General features: G+C 41.7%; 1 protein-coding gene across 2 annotated transcripts in view; it reads right to left on the bottom strand.

Moving 5' to 3' along the window:
* Positions 1-277: 277 nt before the first annotated feature.
* SLC2A12 (solute carrier family 2 member 12) overlaps positions 278-19,047 on the bottom strand; it is a 30,378-nt gene continuing 11,608 nt past the window's right edge. For both annotated transcript variants that reach the window (XM_058171480.1, XM_058171471.1), the window contains 4 exons: positions 14,154-15,485; positions 6,699-6,821; positions 5,424-5,556; positions 278-1,635 (listed from right to left, as the gene is read on the bottom strand). In XM_058171480.1, the coding sequence (XP_058027463.1) occupies positions 1,530-1,635; positions 5,424-5,556; positions 6,699-6,821; positions 14,154-15,477 (1,686 nt within the window). In that variant the 5' untranslated portion in view covers positions 15,478-15,485 and the 3' untranslated portion in view covers positions 278-1,529. The remainder of the gene's footprint in view (positions 1,636-5,423; positions 5,557-6,698; positions 6,822-14,153; positions 15,486-19,047) is intronic.

Here is a 19,047-nt window from a genome sequence, read left to right as displayed (position 1 = left end):
GCCTTGATTTCTAATACCACAGTTCAGGCAAACATGTTCTCAACATCCATCATGATTTTTATCCTTACTCGTCTTTATTCTAAGATGCAGTAAAAAGCTTCCACTTCCTCTCGGGACCCTTTCTCATTTTGGTTGCCCTGTGCTGTAATTTTTTGAGTTCTACAACAGACAAATCACAACAAAACATGATTTCAACCATCTGGCATTGAATACTCGTTTGCTTTAAAAAAATATGTAACTGCCTGCTTAAAAAAAATGTAACAAAGGTCAATGCCACTTGAAAAAGAAAGGAAAATGTTTAATTTAAACCACAAATCAGATTTTTCCATCTCGAGGAAGAAAGGGAAGTTTTCAGATAAGCTTGTGCAAGTACTGTAACTCTAAACCACAACTGAATACTATATTCAAATTTAATCGCAGCTTCCTATATCCTGATCTTGCCATTTGCCCAGATTTAATGACCTTAGGGTAGATTTTCTTAGGCAGCCATTATAGATTGCCAAACAGGTAATCCTCAGGTTATGATAATTCAATGGGACTGGAATTTCTGTCACTAGTAATGTGGTCAAAGTGTGAAGTTATGTGACTGCATGGCTAAGTAATGGCAATCCCCGCAGTCCCAACTGCTATCTTAACCCCAGAATGATGCAGGTTATTAAACAAGGATCTCACATGATTACACATGGGAACAGGAGAAGCAAGTAGGCCAGCAGGTGAGACCTACAGGTGGATAGGTACCATGGGCAGACAGTATTGAGCATTGGCAGGTGGATGTCCTAGGCAGGCACAGGAGGGTAAGAAGGTGCTATGGGCAGGTGCTGCAGAGCATGATTTTCCCTGCCAGTTTCTCCAATGACTTTCCTTGTAGGAAGCAGACAGAAAAAGTTACAAATGGCAATCATGTGACTGCAAGATGCTGCAACTGATTTAATTGCAAGCAGGGTTGCCAAGAGCCCAAATCACGATCACGTGACCACAAAAATGCTGCAACAGCCACAACTTCAAGCATGAGTCACAAGTCCGGTGCCGTCATAACTTTGAACAGTTGCTGAACAAGTGGACATAACTGGAGTACTACCTGTGAGGCAGTTTGTGTGTTTGTGACTTGTGACTGAAGCAATAGTCAGTGTCCTTCCTTTTAAAGAGCTTGGCTAATAGGCCTAGAAAGCAGACAGTTGCACAAGTCTGCTGAGCATGATTAAAATATTTTACTCTCTTAAAGAGAAGTTTGCACAAATTTCTCATCTTTGTATAATTGGCTATATTACCTTCATATTTTTTTTATTTATTTCCATAGAAATATCCTTACAGTTTGACAGCTCTGTGTTTAAAATGTGCAAATTCATTATTTGGTAACGTTCACTGACCAAAAAGTCCTCTAAAATAAAAATCAGAGAAAGCTAATTTAGAATAAGACGCTAAAGCATTCAGATGTAGCGGCAGGATTTCTATGAATTCTACCATCTTGTCCATTACGAAAGCTAACTCTTCTGGTCTTAGTGACTCAAGCATCTTGTCTCTGCTTCTGCCTAGAAGAACTGTTCATTGGCGCCTTTATTAGAAAGTTCTATAGCTGAGCCAATCAGTTGGTCTTGCCGCTGGCCCATCCAACGAAAAGGATTCTTGGCGTGCTTTCTGAAAAAGAGGAAACATTTTCAGCACAATCTTTAACATAAGGTTCAGCATTTACTCCTAAACACACAAGTTCCTCAACCTTGGGGGTATTATGATCCACTAAAATACTTAATGAATTTGTGTGACACTCTTTTACAGCCTTCCCTTCCCCCTGTTCCACAGCAGCTTTGTCCTAGGGCCGTGATAGTGAACCTGTGGCACACATAGCCATATCATGTGAGCTCAGCTCCGCCAGCTGATTTTCAGGCCTTCTGGGGCCCCCAGAAGTAGGGAAACAGGCTGTTTCCTGCCTCTGGAGGGCCTCGGGGGGGCATTTTCGCCCTCCCCAGACTCCTAGAGAGGCCTGGAGGCTGGCGACAGCAAAAAACGGGCCTTCCAGTCCCACCAGAAGTGGGCAAATAGGCTGTTTTCGGCCACCAGAGGACCACTGAGTGGGTGGCGAAGGCTGTTTTCCCACCCCCAGACTCCTAGAAAGGCTCTGGAGCCAAGTGAGAGAGAGAAACAGCCTACTGGGCTATCATGTGCCAGGAGTGGGGAAAGTGGAGGGGGTCGTGCCTGCATGCACGGGGCGGGGTGCATAGAATTATGGGTGTGGCACGCACATACGCAACCCAACCCACCCACCCCTCCTGGCACGCAATGGCAAAAAGGTTAGCCCTCACTGTCCTAGGGGATGTCAAACTGGCTCCCCATTGCAAAACTGTTTTCTGCAAGAGGTTCAATGCCCAGGCTGACTGGAGTGAATACACACAGTCACTAGCAGGATCCAGCATCAAATCCAAGAAAAGTCATCCCTGGAGGGTCTATGACAATTCGCTACGGCCAACTTGCCACAGCGAACTCCCCACAGCTAACATGCTATGGCCCACTTGCTGCAGCCAGCTCACTGCAGGACAACTCACCACGGCCAACTCGCCACAGGACAACTAACTTCAGGACAGTAGCTAAACTAGTATCAAAGAAATTTATTTATTTATTTATTTATTAATTAAACTTTTATACCGCCCTTCTCCCGAAGGACTCAGGGCGGTGTACAGCCAAGATAAAAAGCAATAAATATACAAAGTTAAAAATCAATTTAAAATACTTATTCAATGGTGGCCGAATTAAAACCGTCAAATGGTGGAACAGAATCATTAGAGAAGGGATGCAAAAGGAGTGACAGAATGAAATGGGAATGACAAAAATTAAAATAATGTTGTATGTATTTTAAATAATTAAATAGAACTGTTAAATTGTCCCGCAGCAAGTTGTCCCAAAAAGTTGGCCATGGAGAGTTGGCTGTGGCAAGTTGTCCCATTCTGTCCCTGGAAGAGGAGAGAGATGAAAACTGCCAAGTTGCCTTGAGCAGTGGTCAACAGCAGGTTCAGATCTTGCAATAGCTGTTTGTATGAAGTCAAAGAAGGGGAACCCAGCACTGAGGTCCCATGCATGGTCTGGTCCAGCCAGGGTGGGAGTGTGACACACACACACACACACACACACACACCACTTACAACCGCCAGTTTGGGAAGCTTTGCCTTGAGACCCTGGGTTCCAAGTTGGATGGAAAAATGTACCTTTACATATTGCCAAACTCTCTGTCCTATTTGATTTTATTTAAGTATCTTCTATATTAAAAAAAGAAATCAACAGGAACTAGAATGGACCAAAGCATCAGGAATCAATTTCCAGCAACACTTTTATTTCCATTAATGTTTCTGAACTACACATAGATCTCAGAAGAATTCCTAAAAAATAAAATGATGGGTGGCTACAGTTTTGCTTGCTTTCTGGTATATGGGCCATGGTGGGTGTGACCAACTATTCTGTAGAAGTGCAAATAAGCTTTCAAAATTCCAGACGTGTGCATTGGTCCAAAAATGTTGGGTAGCAGTTGGGATTAGCTTTGCTTTTTGTCCTTTCCTGTGCTATGTCAGCAGCTCAGAAGTTATTAAATGGAATATTACTGTCATGATAAGCATCGCACACAATTCTTTTTCAAAAGAATACTGATAGACTATATACCTAACAGCTTTCCTCAAGCTGGTACACTCTAGATATTGGGTATCTCAATTTCCCAAATATCTAGTCAGCACCATCTTTGTACAGGATACTTCATGGTACATTTAAGATTTTAAATAGATCTAAAAATGTCATTTTTATCTATGCAAGTAAATTGTAAAATAGCTAGTATACATATTCACATGCTTTGCTTGACTAACATAAAACCGTTTGCTCTCTACTCCTTTTAAACATTTGAAGACTTTGTATTCAAGTTTTTGCAAGGGACACACTGCCATGACACAGCGCACACAGGCTGACGAAGGACATCAAATTCTTGAAGTTCAGTGCTTACATTTCTTGCTTAAATCACTGAAGCTGTTATTTCCCTAGCTTCCCAGTTCAAACTAAAGCTATCATATTGTTCTGCGACAGTGTCTTTTCTGACATGTCCAGCTGAGGCTTCTGTACACATCATTTTCAAGCACTGAAGATTATGTCTACAGAAGCTTTCTGAAAATATTGAAACAGACTTCCTGCAAACAAAATGACCTATACTATCTCAGAAGGCCAAATATGCTACCTCCTGTTGAAAGAAATTAAGAGTGTCTTACACAACCCTACTTTCTATAAATGTTAAAACTACAAACCTAAAAACAATCAATCAAAAATAGCAGTAATAATAATAATAATAATAATAATAATAATAATAATAATAATAATAATAATAATAATAATAATAATAATAATATCTTTGCAACAATCTGCTATTTGTCCAGTTTCAAGAGAGGTTTTCAAAGAGGCCTATTTGAATGTCACCTTCTCTCACAGTGTTTTAAAAGGCCAAATGTGGACAGAAAAGTTATGGGCACGATGGAGAACTCCCAGGTTTGGAAATCGGGGCAGTGACGACATGCTTCCCTAACTTGTGGGGGTAGCTGGCAATTCTATTCACTCATAGTCTGACATTATTTTCTATTTACTGCAAAATACATCACCACTTGTCCACTAGACCAGGGGTCCCCAACTCCCAGACCATATATTGGCATCGAGCCACAGCATGCCAGAAACCAGGCTGCGCAAAGAAGCGCAGCCCTATCTGTGGGGTGCAGGCAGCACATGAAACCACACCCCCTCTGGTCTGTGGAAAAACCTCTCTTCACAGAACCGGCCCTTGGTGCCTAAAAGGTTGGGGGCCGCTGTATTAGACATCAGCTGTTCTCCATTTCAGATAATCATCAAAGCATAAAACTATGGTGTAGCCATGAATGTTCAAGCCTACATCCATCACCATCTGTAACTTTAAGTGTTATAAATCCATAGAGATGTGTGGTGACTTTTTCTCCCCGAGTCGAACAAATCTTTAATAATAGTACAGGTAGCCCCCATCTTACAACAGTTCGTTTAGTGACCATTCAAAGTTACAACAGCACTGAAAAAAGTGACTTACGGCCAGTTTTCACAGTTACGACCCTTGTAGCATCCCTATGGTCATGTGATCAAAATTCAGATGCTTGGCAATTAGTAACTCTTATCTATGATGGTTGCAGTGGTCCTGGGGAGGTCAGGTGATCTCCTTTCACGACCTTCTGAGAAGCAAAATCGATGGGGAAGCTAGATTCACTTAGCAACAGTTTGACTAATTTAACAACTACAGTGATTCACTTAACAACTGTGGCAAGAAAGGTCGTAAAATGGGGCAAACTCACTTAACAAATGAAATTTTGGGATCAGTTGTGATCGTAAGTCACAATACACTTGTATATAAAGAAGGACAATATATGTGCATATTGCTTTGTACTTACTGTTTTGCCAGTTCCATGGATATTTGCTCTAAGGAATATCCTTTTGTCTCTGGTATACAGATAATGACAAAAGCTAATGATGCTAGGCTCATCAGGGCATAAATAAAACATATCCAGGGTAAGCCAAGTAGGTCTAAAAAAGAATAAAAATTGTTTGACTCAGATACTTTAAGGACACAAATTCTTAGACAAACAATCTGAGGCTACCCAAGATTTGCTAAAACATACAAATCTTAGTACGCAGAATAACAGCAACAACAAAAAAAATTCAACATTGAAAAATACTCAACGAACATTCTAGATATTTCATTTTCAACGTATAGAAATTATTAGCTTACAAAACAAAACCTTATAGCAAATACTAGAAAGGATATCATGAAATATTTAAAAGTACTACGGTACTCAATTGTTCATTTCCTTGGATATAACAGGTAATGACTATTTTCTCTCTTTTACTTTAAATCCTTATAAATCCATAAATCCTTATGATTTATATTGATATATTGATCATCAATTGTGTTGTAAATGTTGTACCTTGATGAACGTATCTTTTCTTTTATGTACACTGAGAGCATATGCACCAAGACAAATTCCTTGTGTGTCCAATCACACTTGGCCAATAAAAATTCTATTCTATTCTATTCTTTCATTCCAAGAGTGATTTTGTCATATAATTCTAAAAATATCCTTCTGTATACAGAAGTCCTCTGGTCCAACTCCCTGCCTAGAGCAGGAATCCTCATGCTATCTCAGACAAATAGTTGTCCCCACTTCTTTGAAAACCTCCAGCAATGAAGCATCCACAAATGTTTGGACTTTCCCAGATTCCTGTAATGCTGCTCAAATATGCATGAATTCAGGGGTGAAATCTAGCAGGTTCTGGCAGGTTCAGGAGAACCGGTAGCGGAAATCTTGAGCAGTTTGGAGAACCGGTAGCAGAAATTTTGAGTAGTTCGGAGAACCGGAAATACCACCTCTGGCTGGCACCAGAGTGGGGTGGGAATGGAGATTTTTGCAATATCCTTTCCCTAGGTGTGGGGAGGGAATGGAGACTTTGCAGTATCCTTCCCCCAGGAGTGGGGTGGGAATGGAGATTTTGCAGTATTTTTCCCCTGCCACGCCCAAGCCACACCATGCCCACCAAGCCACACCCACAGAATTGATAGTAAAAAAAAATTGGATTTCACCACCGCATCAATTCATCTTATTTTTAAAGGATTACACCAAGAGGAGAGAAAGGCTGATTATGCAATTCCCCAGCCACAGCAGACTTACTTGTTACAGTCAAAAACGTTGATGAGATAAGGAGATTAACCCCCCAGTTGATGCTTGATGTGAAAGCAATTGCCCTTCCTCTGATTCCTCCAGGAAATATTTCACTTAACACCAACCATGACACTGAAATCAAAAAACAAAATCAGTTAGCTAGTCAAGTTTCACACTCTTTTACCCTGATCTTATACTTCATAGTTCCATTAAATTCCGGATTGTCAACTATAGCAGAGGTTCTAGAAGCAGCAGAAGGAAGAGACCCACAGATAATAAAATTGGAATGTTTATTTTAAAAGGAGGTACTTCTTTAAAAAGTCACATAAATGATCCATAATTTAAAAAAAAACAGCATTCCATCCAAGCACAAACTACTTGGATACTGTGATTAAAATATAAAAATAAAGCAGCTTATAGTCTCCATGTGGTAAACAATGGGGTTTTTTTGTTCCAGGTCTTAAACAACAACCTGACTTTCTCCTTTTTGTGTCTTTATTTATTTTATTTATTTATTTATTAAACTTATATACCGCACCATCTCCCATAGGACTCAGGGCGGTTCACAGGCATATTAAAACAATATAAAACAATATAATAAATAGACTTTTAAAACCCAGATTAAAACTAAATATTATCAAGGCCTGATCACTAAAACAATAAGAACCAATAAAACCCCCATTAAAATTTGTTTAAAACATTTTTGTTCTTAGGCTAGTCCCGCGCGCTGAAATAACAGAGTCTTCAGTTCACGTCTGAAGGTCTGGAGGTCAGGGAGTTGTCGTAATCCAGGAGGAAGCTCATTCCACAGGGCTGGTGCCGCCACAGAGAAGGCCCTCCCCCTGGGGGTCGCCAACCTGCATTGTTTGGTCGACGGCACCCTGAGGAGGGCCACTCTGTGGGAACGCACAGGTCGTTGGGAGGCAATCGGTGGCAGAAGGCGGTCTCGAAGGTATCCCGGTCCTAAGCCATGGAGCGCTTTAAAGATGGTAACCAAAACCTTGAATTGCACCCGGAAGACTACCGGTAGCCAGTGCAGGCCGCGCAGGATAGGTGTTATATGGGAGCAACGCGGTGCTCCCTCTATCACCCGCGCGGCCGCGTTCTGGACTAACTGGAGCCTCCGGGTGCTCTTCAAGGGGAGCCCCATGTAGAGAGCATTGCAATAGTCCAGGCGGGAAGTGACGAGGGCGTGAAACTACATTCTAAAACTACATTCTTGAAACTACATTCTAAGCTGACTTATATAAAAGGTGCTAGTCAATGTCCTTGAAGGACTTCCCAAGTAGGCATGGAGACCAAATGAAAGCCTTCTGAGTTATTGTCTCCATTGACTTAACTGAATTAGTTATATTTGCTGATCCGGGACAATGATTTTTTTCTAAACATGCATCTGGGACACCCATTTGATTTGATTTTTGGATGTTAAACACTGCCATCCTAATGCTTTGTTGCTTGGTTGCAATCTAAATTAATGACTACCCTCCTCCCCATTTCCACTGTTTTTACCTGTTTTGAGTCACCCAGAGTCACTCGGATGAAATGGACATAACAAATTGAATAAATTATGGTTGGTCAGATAGTCAGCCAGATATTTAGACTGGATTTGGTATTTTCTTCTACCTATCAAGTCAATGCCAATGGTGTTCAAGTAGTCCTCCAGATGTTGTAAAGGTAAAGGTTCCCCTCGCACATATGTGCTAGTCATTCCCAACTCTAGGGGGTGGTGCTCATCTCCATCTCAAAGCCGAAGAACCAGCACTGTCTGAAGACGTCTCCATGGTCATGTGGCCGGCATGATTAAACACTGAAGGTGCACAGAACGCTGTTACCTTCCCATCAAAGGTGGTCCCTATTTTTCTACTTGCATTTTTTACCTGCTTTCGACCTGCTAGGTTGGCAGAAGCTGGGACAAGTAATGGGAGCTCACCCCGTTACGCAGTACTAAGGAGCGTCTTACCTACTGAGCCATCGCATCCCCCAGATGTTGTAGAAATCATTATTATCTAATTTTCCTTAACTGAGGAACAGTAGCATCTCAAAATTAGCTACCTTTAAGTTAAGCTCCTAAATGGCATAGTGTCAACTTTGAGCCAAACCTGGCTGCAGCCATCTTTCTGTTCCTCAGTTGCCACACAGAGTGGGAAGAGGGGAAGGAGGTTGGAAAGCATTACTAGACACAACAAAGAGCTTTCTCATGAGAACCAAGGTCATCTCCACTGGCAACCGATAAGGTTGGGGAAAGAGTGCCTGAAGAGCCCTTCAATTAACCCAATTGGCCAATGTGACCGGTGACACCTGAGGATGGGGTTATTTCTTAGTTTAATTATACTGAAACCTTGGGAAAGATTTATAATTGGTTTTCAATTGAAGCTGTGCCGATATGTTGTACTCAATAAACAGGACCTTTGAGAAGAAGCCAAGTCTCAGGGTTCTGATTTGCTTGGGTTCATTAGTTGGAGCCTTGACACATAGATAGTTTCCAAATAAAGATCTCAATCTTAAGAAGGCAGCAAGATCAGTTCACTTGCTCTTGCTCCCATACTGCTCCATCACTTTTGAGGCTTCTCTTCCTTGCTCTGCTCTGGGGAAAAGTTCTTGTGCAGAAAGAGGAGGCATGAAAAAGCCTCAAGCACAGTCCAGGTCTCTAGAAATTCAAGTGCAGGTTTAGTTTGGAATGAGGCAATATTATAAAAAGAAAGTAGAATATAACAATGCCCCATCCTGGTCTGTGGCTTTCATTCATTGTCACCGAGTACCGTACTTTTCACTGTGTAAGACACACTTCCCCCTCCCCCCAAAAAGTGGGTGGAAATGTCTGTGTGTCTTATACAGCGAATGTTGCTGGGGATGCCACCCACCAGCCCCCACCCTTCGGCCTCTGCCTCCCAGCAATTTACCTCCTTGCAGCAAAGAGCAAACAGCCTGGTCAGCTTCAGTACAGCCTGATTTAACACAAGCAGCTGATTGGCGGCTGGATCGGCCTCCAGGATCCAGTCACCAATCTACTGCTTATCAGCTGTTCCAGGCTGCAGGGATTGCCACTGCCTGTCACTGTCCATTACTACTGCCACCAATCGCCACCTCCACACATCCCATTTTCGGCCTCTGTGCATCCTGTTTTCAGCCTTCATGTGCCCCATTTTTGGCCTCTGCGCATCTCGTTTTTGGCCCATTTGGCCCAAAAATGGGGTGCGTGAGGCCAAAAACGGGACAAGTGGAGCCCGAAAATGGGGCACTTGAAGGTGGTGATAGGTGGCAGCAGCTATGGGTGGCAACGGCGGAAACAGGTGGTGGCGATCCCTGCAGCCTGGAACAGCTGATAGGCAGTATTCCGGGAAGCCGATCCAGCCGCCAATCAGCTACTTGTGCTAAATCAGGCTGTGCTGAAGCTGATCAGACTATTTGCTGTTTGCTTGCAAAGAGGTAAATTTCTGGGAGGCAGAGGCAGATTTTTTTCCCTTGTTTTCCTCCCCAAAAGCTAGATGCGTCTTATACTTCAGAACATCTTATAGTCTGAAAAATATGGTAATCCTACCAACACAACATACTAAAGCAGCAAAGTTTATGTTAGTACACCTTTTCACCTCTATTATTCTGAACAGGGCAAGCCTGTTCTTGTTTGGTTTTCAGCAGCCTTCCTTGCAAATGGAGACAGTTTCTTTCACGTTGATAGAATTATTAATAATTGTAATTCAGGCATTTCTCAAAGTAGAATTTATTTAAAAAGTGAAAGGAAGGATTTAATCAATGTTGGATATTCAAGCTACCATTCTCTGCCCTTCCAAAGCCTCAACATCTTTCTTATAATGTGGCCACCAGTTCCAGTTATCACACCTGAAGTCCCGGTCTCCTCCAAGCAGACTGTGTGTGTGTGTGTATACTTTGTTTGTGCGTGGAATGGCAGGAGGCACAATTTGAGAAGGAAGGAATTGTGTGGGAAGTTCTCCTGCACAAGCCCAACTGAGATCCGTGGGAGGCTGGCCATGGGGCCTTGGGAGTGCAAGGCAGGAGAAGGTCATTACATCTAATCTGCTAAGGGCTCTGAAGAAAGAACAGACGGATACTTTAAGCTTTCATTCTGCCTGATGCTCTGAAATACTACAATGGAATCCAAAGATAATGAAGCAAAAGGTTTCTTGGGATTTTAGGAAATCTGAGTCACAAGAGGCCAGAAAATCACTAGCAATTACAAACAAAGGGAATTCTTCATTTTTATAATAATAATAATAATAATAACAACAGAGTTGGAAGGGACCTTGGAGGCCTTCTAGTCCAACCCCCTGCCCAGGCAGGAAACCCTACATCATCTCAGATAGATGGTTATCCAACATTTTCTTAAACATTTCCAGTGTTGGAGCATTCACAACTTCTGCAGGCAAGTCATTCCATTTATTAATTGTTCTAACTGTCAGGAAATTTCTCCTTAGTTCTAAGTTGCTTCTTTCCTTGATCAGTTTCCACCCATTGCTTCTTGTTCTACCCTCAGGTGCTTTGGAGAACAGCCCAACTCCCACTTCTCTGTGGCAGCCCCTGAGATATTGGAACACTGCTATCATGTCTCCCCTAGTCCTTCTTTTCATTAAACTAGACATACCCAGTTCCTGCAACCGTTCTTCATATGTTTTAGCCTCCAGTCCCCTAATCATCTTTGTTGCTCTTCTCTGCACTCTTTCTAGAGTCTCAACATCTTTTTTACATCGTGGCGACCAAAACTGGATGCAGTATTCCAAGTGTGGCCTTACCAAGGCATTATAAAGTGGCACTAACACTTCACATGATCTTGATTCTATCCCTCTGTTTATGCAGCCCAGAACTGTGTTGGCTTTTTTAGCAGCTGCTGCACACTGCTGGCTCATATCTAAATGGTTATCCACTAGGACTCCAAGATCCCTCTCACAGGTACTACTATTGAGCAAGGTACCACATATACGGTACCTGTGCATTTTGTTTTTTTTTTGCCTAAATGTAGAACCTTACTTTTTTCACTGTTGAATTTCATTTTGTTAGATAGCGCCCAATGTTCAAGTCTGTCAAGATCTTTCTGTAATTTGAGCCTATCTTCTGGAGTGTTGGCTATTCCTGCCAGCTTGGTGTCATCTGCAAATTTGATGAGTTCCCCATCTATCCCCTCGTCCAAGTCATTGATGAAGATGTTGAAGAGTACTGGGCCTAAAACAGAGCCTTGGGGTACTCCACTGCATACTTCCCTCCATGTGGATGTAGTTCCGTTGAGGACTACACGTTGAGTGTGGTTGGTCAGCCAGTTACGGATCCATCTGGTGGTGGTGCTGTCTAACCCACATTTTTCTACTTTATCTAGTAGTAGGTTATTTTTGAGAGTACTGATGTATGCATTCGTTAGCTGCTAATAATTTAGAACAACCTAGCCTAAAATAGAAAGCAGAAAGGAGCTGCTGATTTAATTTAATCACATTTAAGAATGCAAAACCGATTTTAAAAACCCTCTTATTCCTTTTGCTTTCTATGTAACATGAACAAGAACTGGTCAGCCGCTAATTTGTTTATCATGGTTTTTACAAGGCAAAAAGAGCTTTCTATTACAAATCAAAAGACTTTTTAGTCTATGTGTCTATACATAAGTCTAGTTGGCTTCACATATAACCCTGAATCATAAACCATAAACTACAAACCAAAATATCTTAGTGTCGCATTATTTTCAAGTAGATCACATAATGGCTGACTATGATGTGTGCACTAGCCACCGGTACCATTTCACCTTGTGTCCATAGTGATGCAAAGGTAGGAAGTGTAGATTTGATTAGGAGATAGCAACATGCCCTGGAGTTTTAATATTCCTGAGTAAATCTTCCTTGAAGTCAGCCAAGTTCCCTGCCCTATCTAAATTCTATTTATTTTGGTTAAGATGTTTTAAATAAAAAATATAATAATGCTATATAAAGCACAGCATCAATTCATTTAATGTCTTTTTTTTTTTCAAAAATACGTTTGGCACAACATAGCCCCTCTCTTGGCCAATAAAAGGTAAATGGCTGCAACCCAATCTTTGATTAGAAGTTTATCCCCTTAATCTGAGAAAAAGCAATGGTACAGAGAGGTTAAGCACATGCTCCAGGAGCTAGAGGAAATAATGGGATATGATATCACCAGCTTGTTTTCAAATAAATGGATGTTTTGTGACTGGCCATGTTCATAATGGCAACTATTCTTTAAACTGATCTATGGTAACCAGCCAAAACATATTCTTAAACTATAAAATATATCCTCCAACCTAAAAGTACTGTATTATTTACTAATGAGACAGACACTGTAGCAGAAGAAGCTTCTGAGGGCTAAACAAGATGTGACACAGTCAGCAATTACATTTATCTTTCTCCTGGGTCAGTGCTTCCAAACCTTGGCAACTCTTAAGAGGTGTGACTTCATCTCCCAGAATTCCCCAGTAAGGCTGGGAAACATTGATCTGGGGAATCCAACTGCTTGCAAGCAAATCTATTTCCTGCAACAGTGATTCTCAATCTTTCGTTCACCACAGACCCCCCTTTAAATACCTTTTGTGGCCACGAACCACCAAGACTTACCGTATTTTTCAGAGTATAAGACACACTTTTTTTCCCCTAAAAGAGGCTGAAAATTTGGGTGTGTCTTATACTCCAAATGTAGCTCTGCCCACCCGCTGGTTCCCACCCTTCAGCCTCCGTACGACCTCTTCCTGCCTGCAGATTGCCACCAACAATGGCTTGTGTTTTTGGGTTTCACGAGTTGCATTTTCAGCCTCCAAACGCTCTGTTTGAAAGCCCTTCAAGGCTGCTGGGATCGCCAAAGCACATCGCCGCTGATCGCCATCCGAAAACACGATGGATTTGGAGGCTTAAAACACGATGCATGGTGCCCAAAATGGCTACCTGGAACAACTGCTGCCTTCTCTTAATCCCCTCTGAGCTTCACTGGAGCTCCCTCCAATGATCAGCTGTGCTTTCGAAGCTTTTTTTAGCCCTAACAAGACGCTAGCGATCTTCCGAGCTTTGCCTGCTTTTCTCAATGCTGTTCCCTCTGACGATCATCTGTGCTTTAGAAACTGGTTTTAAACCCCAACCAGGTGAACTAATGTGCTGAAACTGACCAGGCTAAGGATGCTAGCCAGATTAATACCTGGTAGGCAGAATTTGTTTTTCCTATTTTCCTCCCCCCAAACTAAGGTGCATCTTATACTCCAGTGCATCTTATACGGTAACTCAAGACTTAAATCATGAAATTTCTTCAAACCTTCGCAGACCTCCTGTGACATTGTGCCCGCCCCCCGGAGGGTCTGTGCATCCCAGATTGAGAACCACTATTCTAGACATATCATACTATCTTGGCACATCAGCAAAGCTTTTGCTTTACAATTTTTGTGGTAAAACTTTCCTACTCAGTGACTTCAATCCAAGTATCTTAACACTACGCCAAAATAGGAGGGAAAGCAACATATGTTATACTTACTTGGTCCAAGTCCTATGGAGAAAGCTGCAACATAAACCAGCAAGCTAGCCAAAGAGAGCCATTTCAGAAAGGGTTGCACCTTGGCTGGTTCAACTGCAACCTGGGATTCTGCTTGCATTCCGACAAACATTTTGTCTCCTACCAATGTCGTCCCGTTCTGATACTCGGGGTCAGCAATTTCATCCTTCCACCAGGGGGGACTTTTAACAGGTAAAGTCATGTCAGCAAAACGTTCCTTAAAGGTTTCATTAGTGAAGGTCACCGTTCCTGCTCCCTGAAACAGAATCTCTTCCAAAGACTGGTTTTTACAGACAGTGGTGACATTCACATGTATATTTTGCATTACTAATCCTAAGGTGATCAGTGACACCGACATGAGGGATGAGCCAATACAGAGAAATGTCTTGCTTCCTATGTGGTCCACAAAAAGAATAGCTGGTATCGTACTGATCACTTTAACCACTCCAACCCCAGTTGAAGCTAAAGTAGCTGCTGCATTGCTCTGAAATCCAACTGACTTCAACACAGTGGATGTGTAAAACAAGATGTTGGGTTGTCCAGTTACTTGTACAAAAAAAACGAGTGTGATCCCTATCAGCAGCCGTGTTCTCATATTGTCTTTGGAATGGAACAAATCCAGAAAATGATATTGGTGTTCATCTTTCAAGGAAGATTTGATCATGGTGAGTTCTTCGGTAGTGTCCGAAGTTGCCCTGAGTTTTCCAAGCACTTTACTAGCAGCTTCATCGAAACCTTTCATAACCAGAAAACGAGGACTGGGCAGAAGAAAATATAAAGCAACTATCTGTAAAACCCCCAGTGGAATAACAAGGCCGAACATGTACTTCCAGCCATGAGAAACATTAGCAAAGGCATAATTAGAAATGTAGGCAAAGAGAATGCCCGTAACAATCATGAGTTCATTTAAAGACACAAGCAAACCTCTTCTGTGCTGCGGGGCAATCTCTGCAATATACACACATGTTGCAGTTGAAGAAAGGGAAACAGAAACCCCAATCACAATCCGTCCTACTATAAGTAGTCCATAGGAGGCAAAAATGATCAGAATCAGACTGCCCACAACTAGTAAAGCAGATGACAACATAATGGTAAATCGCCTCCCATATTTGTCTATCAGGATTCCACCAGTTACTGAAGCTAACAAGGCACCAACAAGAATTGTGCTTACAATTATTTCTTGTTGTCGGCATGAAAGTGTTAGGATGCTAGTTAGCTGAAGAAGAGCTCCAGAGATAACTGCAAGCTCATAACCCATCAAAAATCCACTAATGGCAGCAATGACAGATGACAGAAGAGTGAGCATTCCACAACCTGCAATTAAAGGATATGAGAAAAATGCATTTAGTTTTGTTGAATCAGTAAATATATCTTAGAAACCATACTTTTTTATGATGCTCCAGCAGTTAAAAGGGAGAATTGTATAAAAAGAGTTTTAAACAGATTAACCATTTTTATTTCAAAAACCAGGATGCTGCTGCATGAGGCCAGAGAATTAAGAATTGGGCTAAGGAAATAATTAGTCATGGTCAAGCTGTAGCAGAATTTTCTGGATCCCGAATGGAACCAGGGTTTACTGATGAATGGAGTCCTAACCAGTATTACTGGTCATCAACAAAAATTCCATGACAGAATGTGATGGTTATGAATTGAAATGGTGAATCTAGAGCAACAGTGTCAAACTCGCATCGTCATGGCATTGTCACGTGACGTATCGGGACTTTTTCCCCCTTCACTAAACCGGGTGAGGGCGAGGCTAATATGTAATGAATCTGGCCTGTGGGCAGCGAGTTTGACACCCCTGATCTAGAGGGAGTATTCACAACAAAACATCTTTGATCTCCATAATCAATTTTTTTTGCCAAAGCATGTGGCTATTTGGGATGCCAGAATAATGGACAACTGGAAACCTGAAAAATGGAGCTAATATCAAGGTACCACTTTATTATAAAAGTAATTGTTTTATTTTACGTTTCTTATTTTTTAAAAAAAAATTCCACAAGCTTTTTCCATCATTTAGATATAAGATTTAGGAAATGTTCTGTCCCCCCGACCTCAGTCCGGGAGGCACGAGCGATGACTTAATTAGCCGGCAATTCAGTCCACAGCAGCTATCAGCTCTGGCAGCAAACTAGCGAGCGTCTGCCAAGTTTCTCTGTTATCTTTTCTTGATGCCGGCGAGTCAACCAGGAAACCAGGAACAAACAGTACTTCAGCTCAAGTTCTCTCTAAGCAGTTGATTTGTTCGCCATGGAGTAGTATAGCAGCCCCTGCTGCTTTTATACCCTGTGGGGTGTGGCTCCGTGACTCAGCACTTCCTAGGCCTGCCCCACCCTTGCTTCTGTTGTTTCCGCCTCTCCTGTCTACAAAACCTAGGGTCCAACCAGGACTGATTGTCCTCAGCTGGGTCTCGGAGCATTGCCTGGGTGGGGGGAGATACAGGAGACAGAGGCCTCATTATTTCTTCCACCTGGTCTGCCTCTGGCTCCTGGAGCTAAGCCAGAGAGGCCGGCTCTGCAGAAGGGAGCCCTGATGGCCCTTCCCCCTCACTCTCTGAGTCACTCTCTGGCAGGGGCCAGGCCCGGGTGGGGGAGGGCTGGAGCCACAACAGGAAAGGACCTAGGTTAACTATACTAGAACGAGTAAACTGCAACATGAATTCACATGAAGTTCCTATTGAAGTAATTTATGCAATGTTAAACTGTTCAGATAATAACTACCAGACTATTTATTTGCATTTGGTTTTGGTTTTTTAACAAGGAAATCACAATGCATCCCAGAAAAGTCATCATAGGTGAGGCATAGAGATACATTGGTATAAAAACGATCCAAATGAAAGATTGCAGATGATTTTCTATATTCCATCTCTCTCTTTCTTTTCCTCCCCACTCTCTATATATATATCTATAGTATATCTATCTATCTCTATCTCTCTCTCTCTCTCTCTCTCTCTCTCAATGCATCTATCCATCTATACATACATACATACATACAAGCAGATTGTCTTACAAACCTGCTTAACGATATGGCCTGAGGTTTGTACTGTTTATGATTTAAAAATTATTTCCTAAGTTTGCTGATAGTCCACACTACCTTGGATATTAACTGGTAGAAATTACTTTAGTTTCTTATTTTAAAGAAGAAACTCTGAATAAAAAATTAAAATGCTGTTTAACCATGCTAGTTGGACATAGGTTGAGACACATTTTAATATCCACTTTAAGTTGGTCTTTCCAAGGACTAGAATGTGTGTTCCATTAATTGCACTGTTGTTTAACAATGGGCCCGGGAACAGTTACACGTCCATGTTCGTCATTAAGGAGGAGGGAGAGATTGAGATGCTCATTATTTTTAGAATAATGGCTGAAAACAGGTAACAGAAGAAGTTAATTAGCTTTCCATGCACCATTGCAATTTATTTTTAAGTAGGTAGTTATTCAAGGCAGAGCCTGTACTCTTTGCTACGGTTCTGCCTAAGATGTGTTATATACACATTGGCTCCCAAGTCTATTTTAATGATTAAATCCCTTAGATTTCCTTTCCTTGGTCTTTTTAAATTATCTCTTGCTACATTTCACGTTGTTTACTTTTGTTAGTCATAAGAAACTGTAACTGTAAATACATAAACCTAAACAGTAATTACAAAACGTATTTTATTGACTTAATATTGCAAACCATTTTTAAGTGTGTATCTATTACACTAAAAGCAAATTACTTTTTTATTTCTTATACTACCTGTTATTATAATTGTATATTTTAGTAGCTATCAATTGACCTATTCACCATTTGACACTATTTTGAAATGGCTTATTTATTAATTAAATAAGTTATATAGTATAGCCTTTATTGTCGTTGTACATCATGAATACAATGAAATTGGTTATATGCCATTCATGTCACCATAGTGATTCAAAGTGATTAAAAAATAGTTTACCAAAATAACACCCCGATAATATAACACATGCCCAATATTTAAAAATCATTTCAAATAAAGACAAGAACTAGCTAGAAGAAAGAAAGATGGATCCTGATTGTCATGCAAATAACATGACCTTGTGCCATGATGTAGGGCTATATAAGTGATGATGACAGCTTTTAATTGTACTCAGAAACCCATTGGAAGCCAGCAAAGTTCTTGGGGGATTTAATGAGCATATTTGGAAACACCCAAAACTGCCAAATCCCTGCATGAAATCTTTTTTCATAGATGGTCCTTAGTGGAACTATAACATTAGAAAAATTGCAATGCTCTAGCAATGCTCTATGGCAGTGATGGCTAACCTTTTTGCTGTCACATTCCAAAAGTGCGTAGGGGGGTCAATGCCCCCCCTGCACTTCACACCCCTGCACCCTGCCCTCCGCCCCCATAAATACCCTGCCCCCCCATGCATGCCTGCGCGACGCCCCTCACAAGCGCATACGACACCCCCCCCCCCAAGCCGGCCCATTGCCAGACTTCCGGAAAGCCCTATAGACCTGTTTTTCACTCTCCCCCGTTTTCGCCCTCCCCATCCCGGAGGCCCTCTGGAGGCCAAAAACACCTTCCTGGAGCCTCCGTGTGAGCCCTGTACTTATCTGGTATCCAAACTGAAAATCAACTGGAGCTAAGCTAGGCCAATGGCTCATATGCCCACAGATATGGCTCCATGTGGCACCTGTGGCCCGCGTGCCATAGATTTGCCATCATGGCTCTATGGCATTAGAAATTCTATGAGAAAGAGACCTTTAGTTTGGTGTGGAACTTAAGACAGCAGGCTAGAAACCAAGTCACCATAAGTTCTAGACCCGTCTTAGGCAGGGTAACTTTGGGCCAATCCTTCTTTCTCAGCCCATGACATCAGGCTCGGGTGACAAGCTGGTTAGTCAATTCTTGTTG

Source organism: Ahaetulla prasina, chromosome 1 (genome assembly GCF_028640845.1).
Source record: "Ahaetulla prasina isolate Xishuangbanna chromosome 1, ASM2864084v1, whole genome shotgun sequence".
Classification (NCBI taxonomy): Eukaryota; Metazoa; Chordata; class Lepidosauria; order Squamata; family Colubridae; genus Ahaetulla; species Ahaetulla prasina.
The sequence above is the reverse complement of the archived record's forward strand: the minus strand, read 5'-3'. Positions and strand labels throughout refer to the sequence as shown.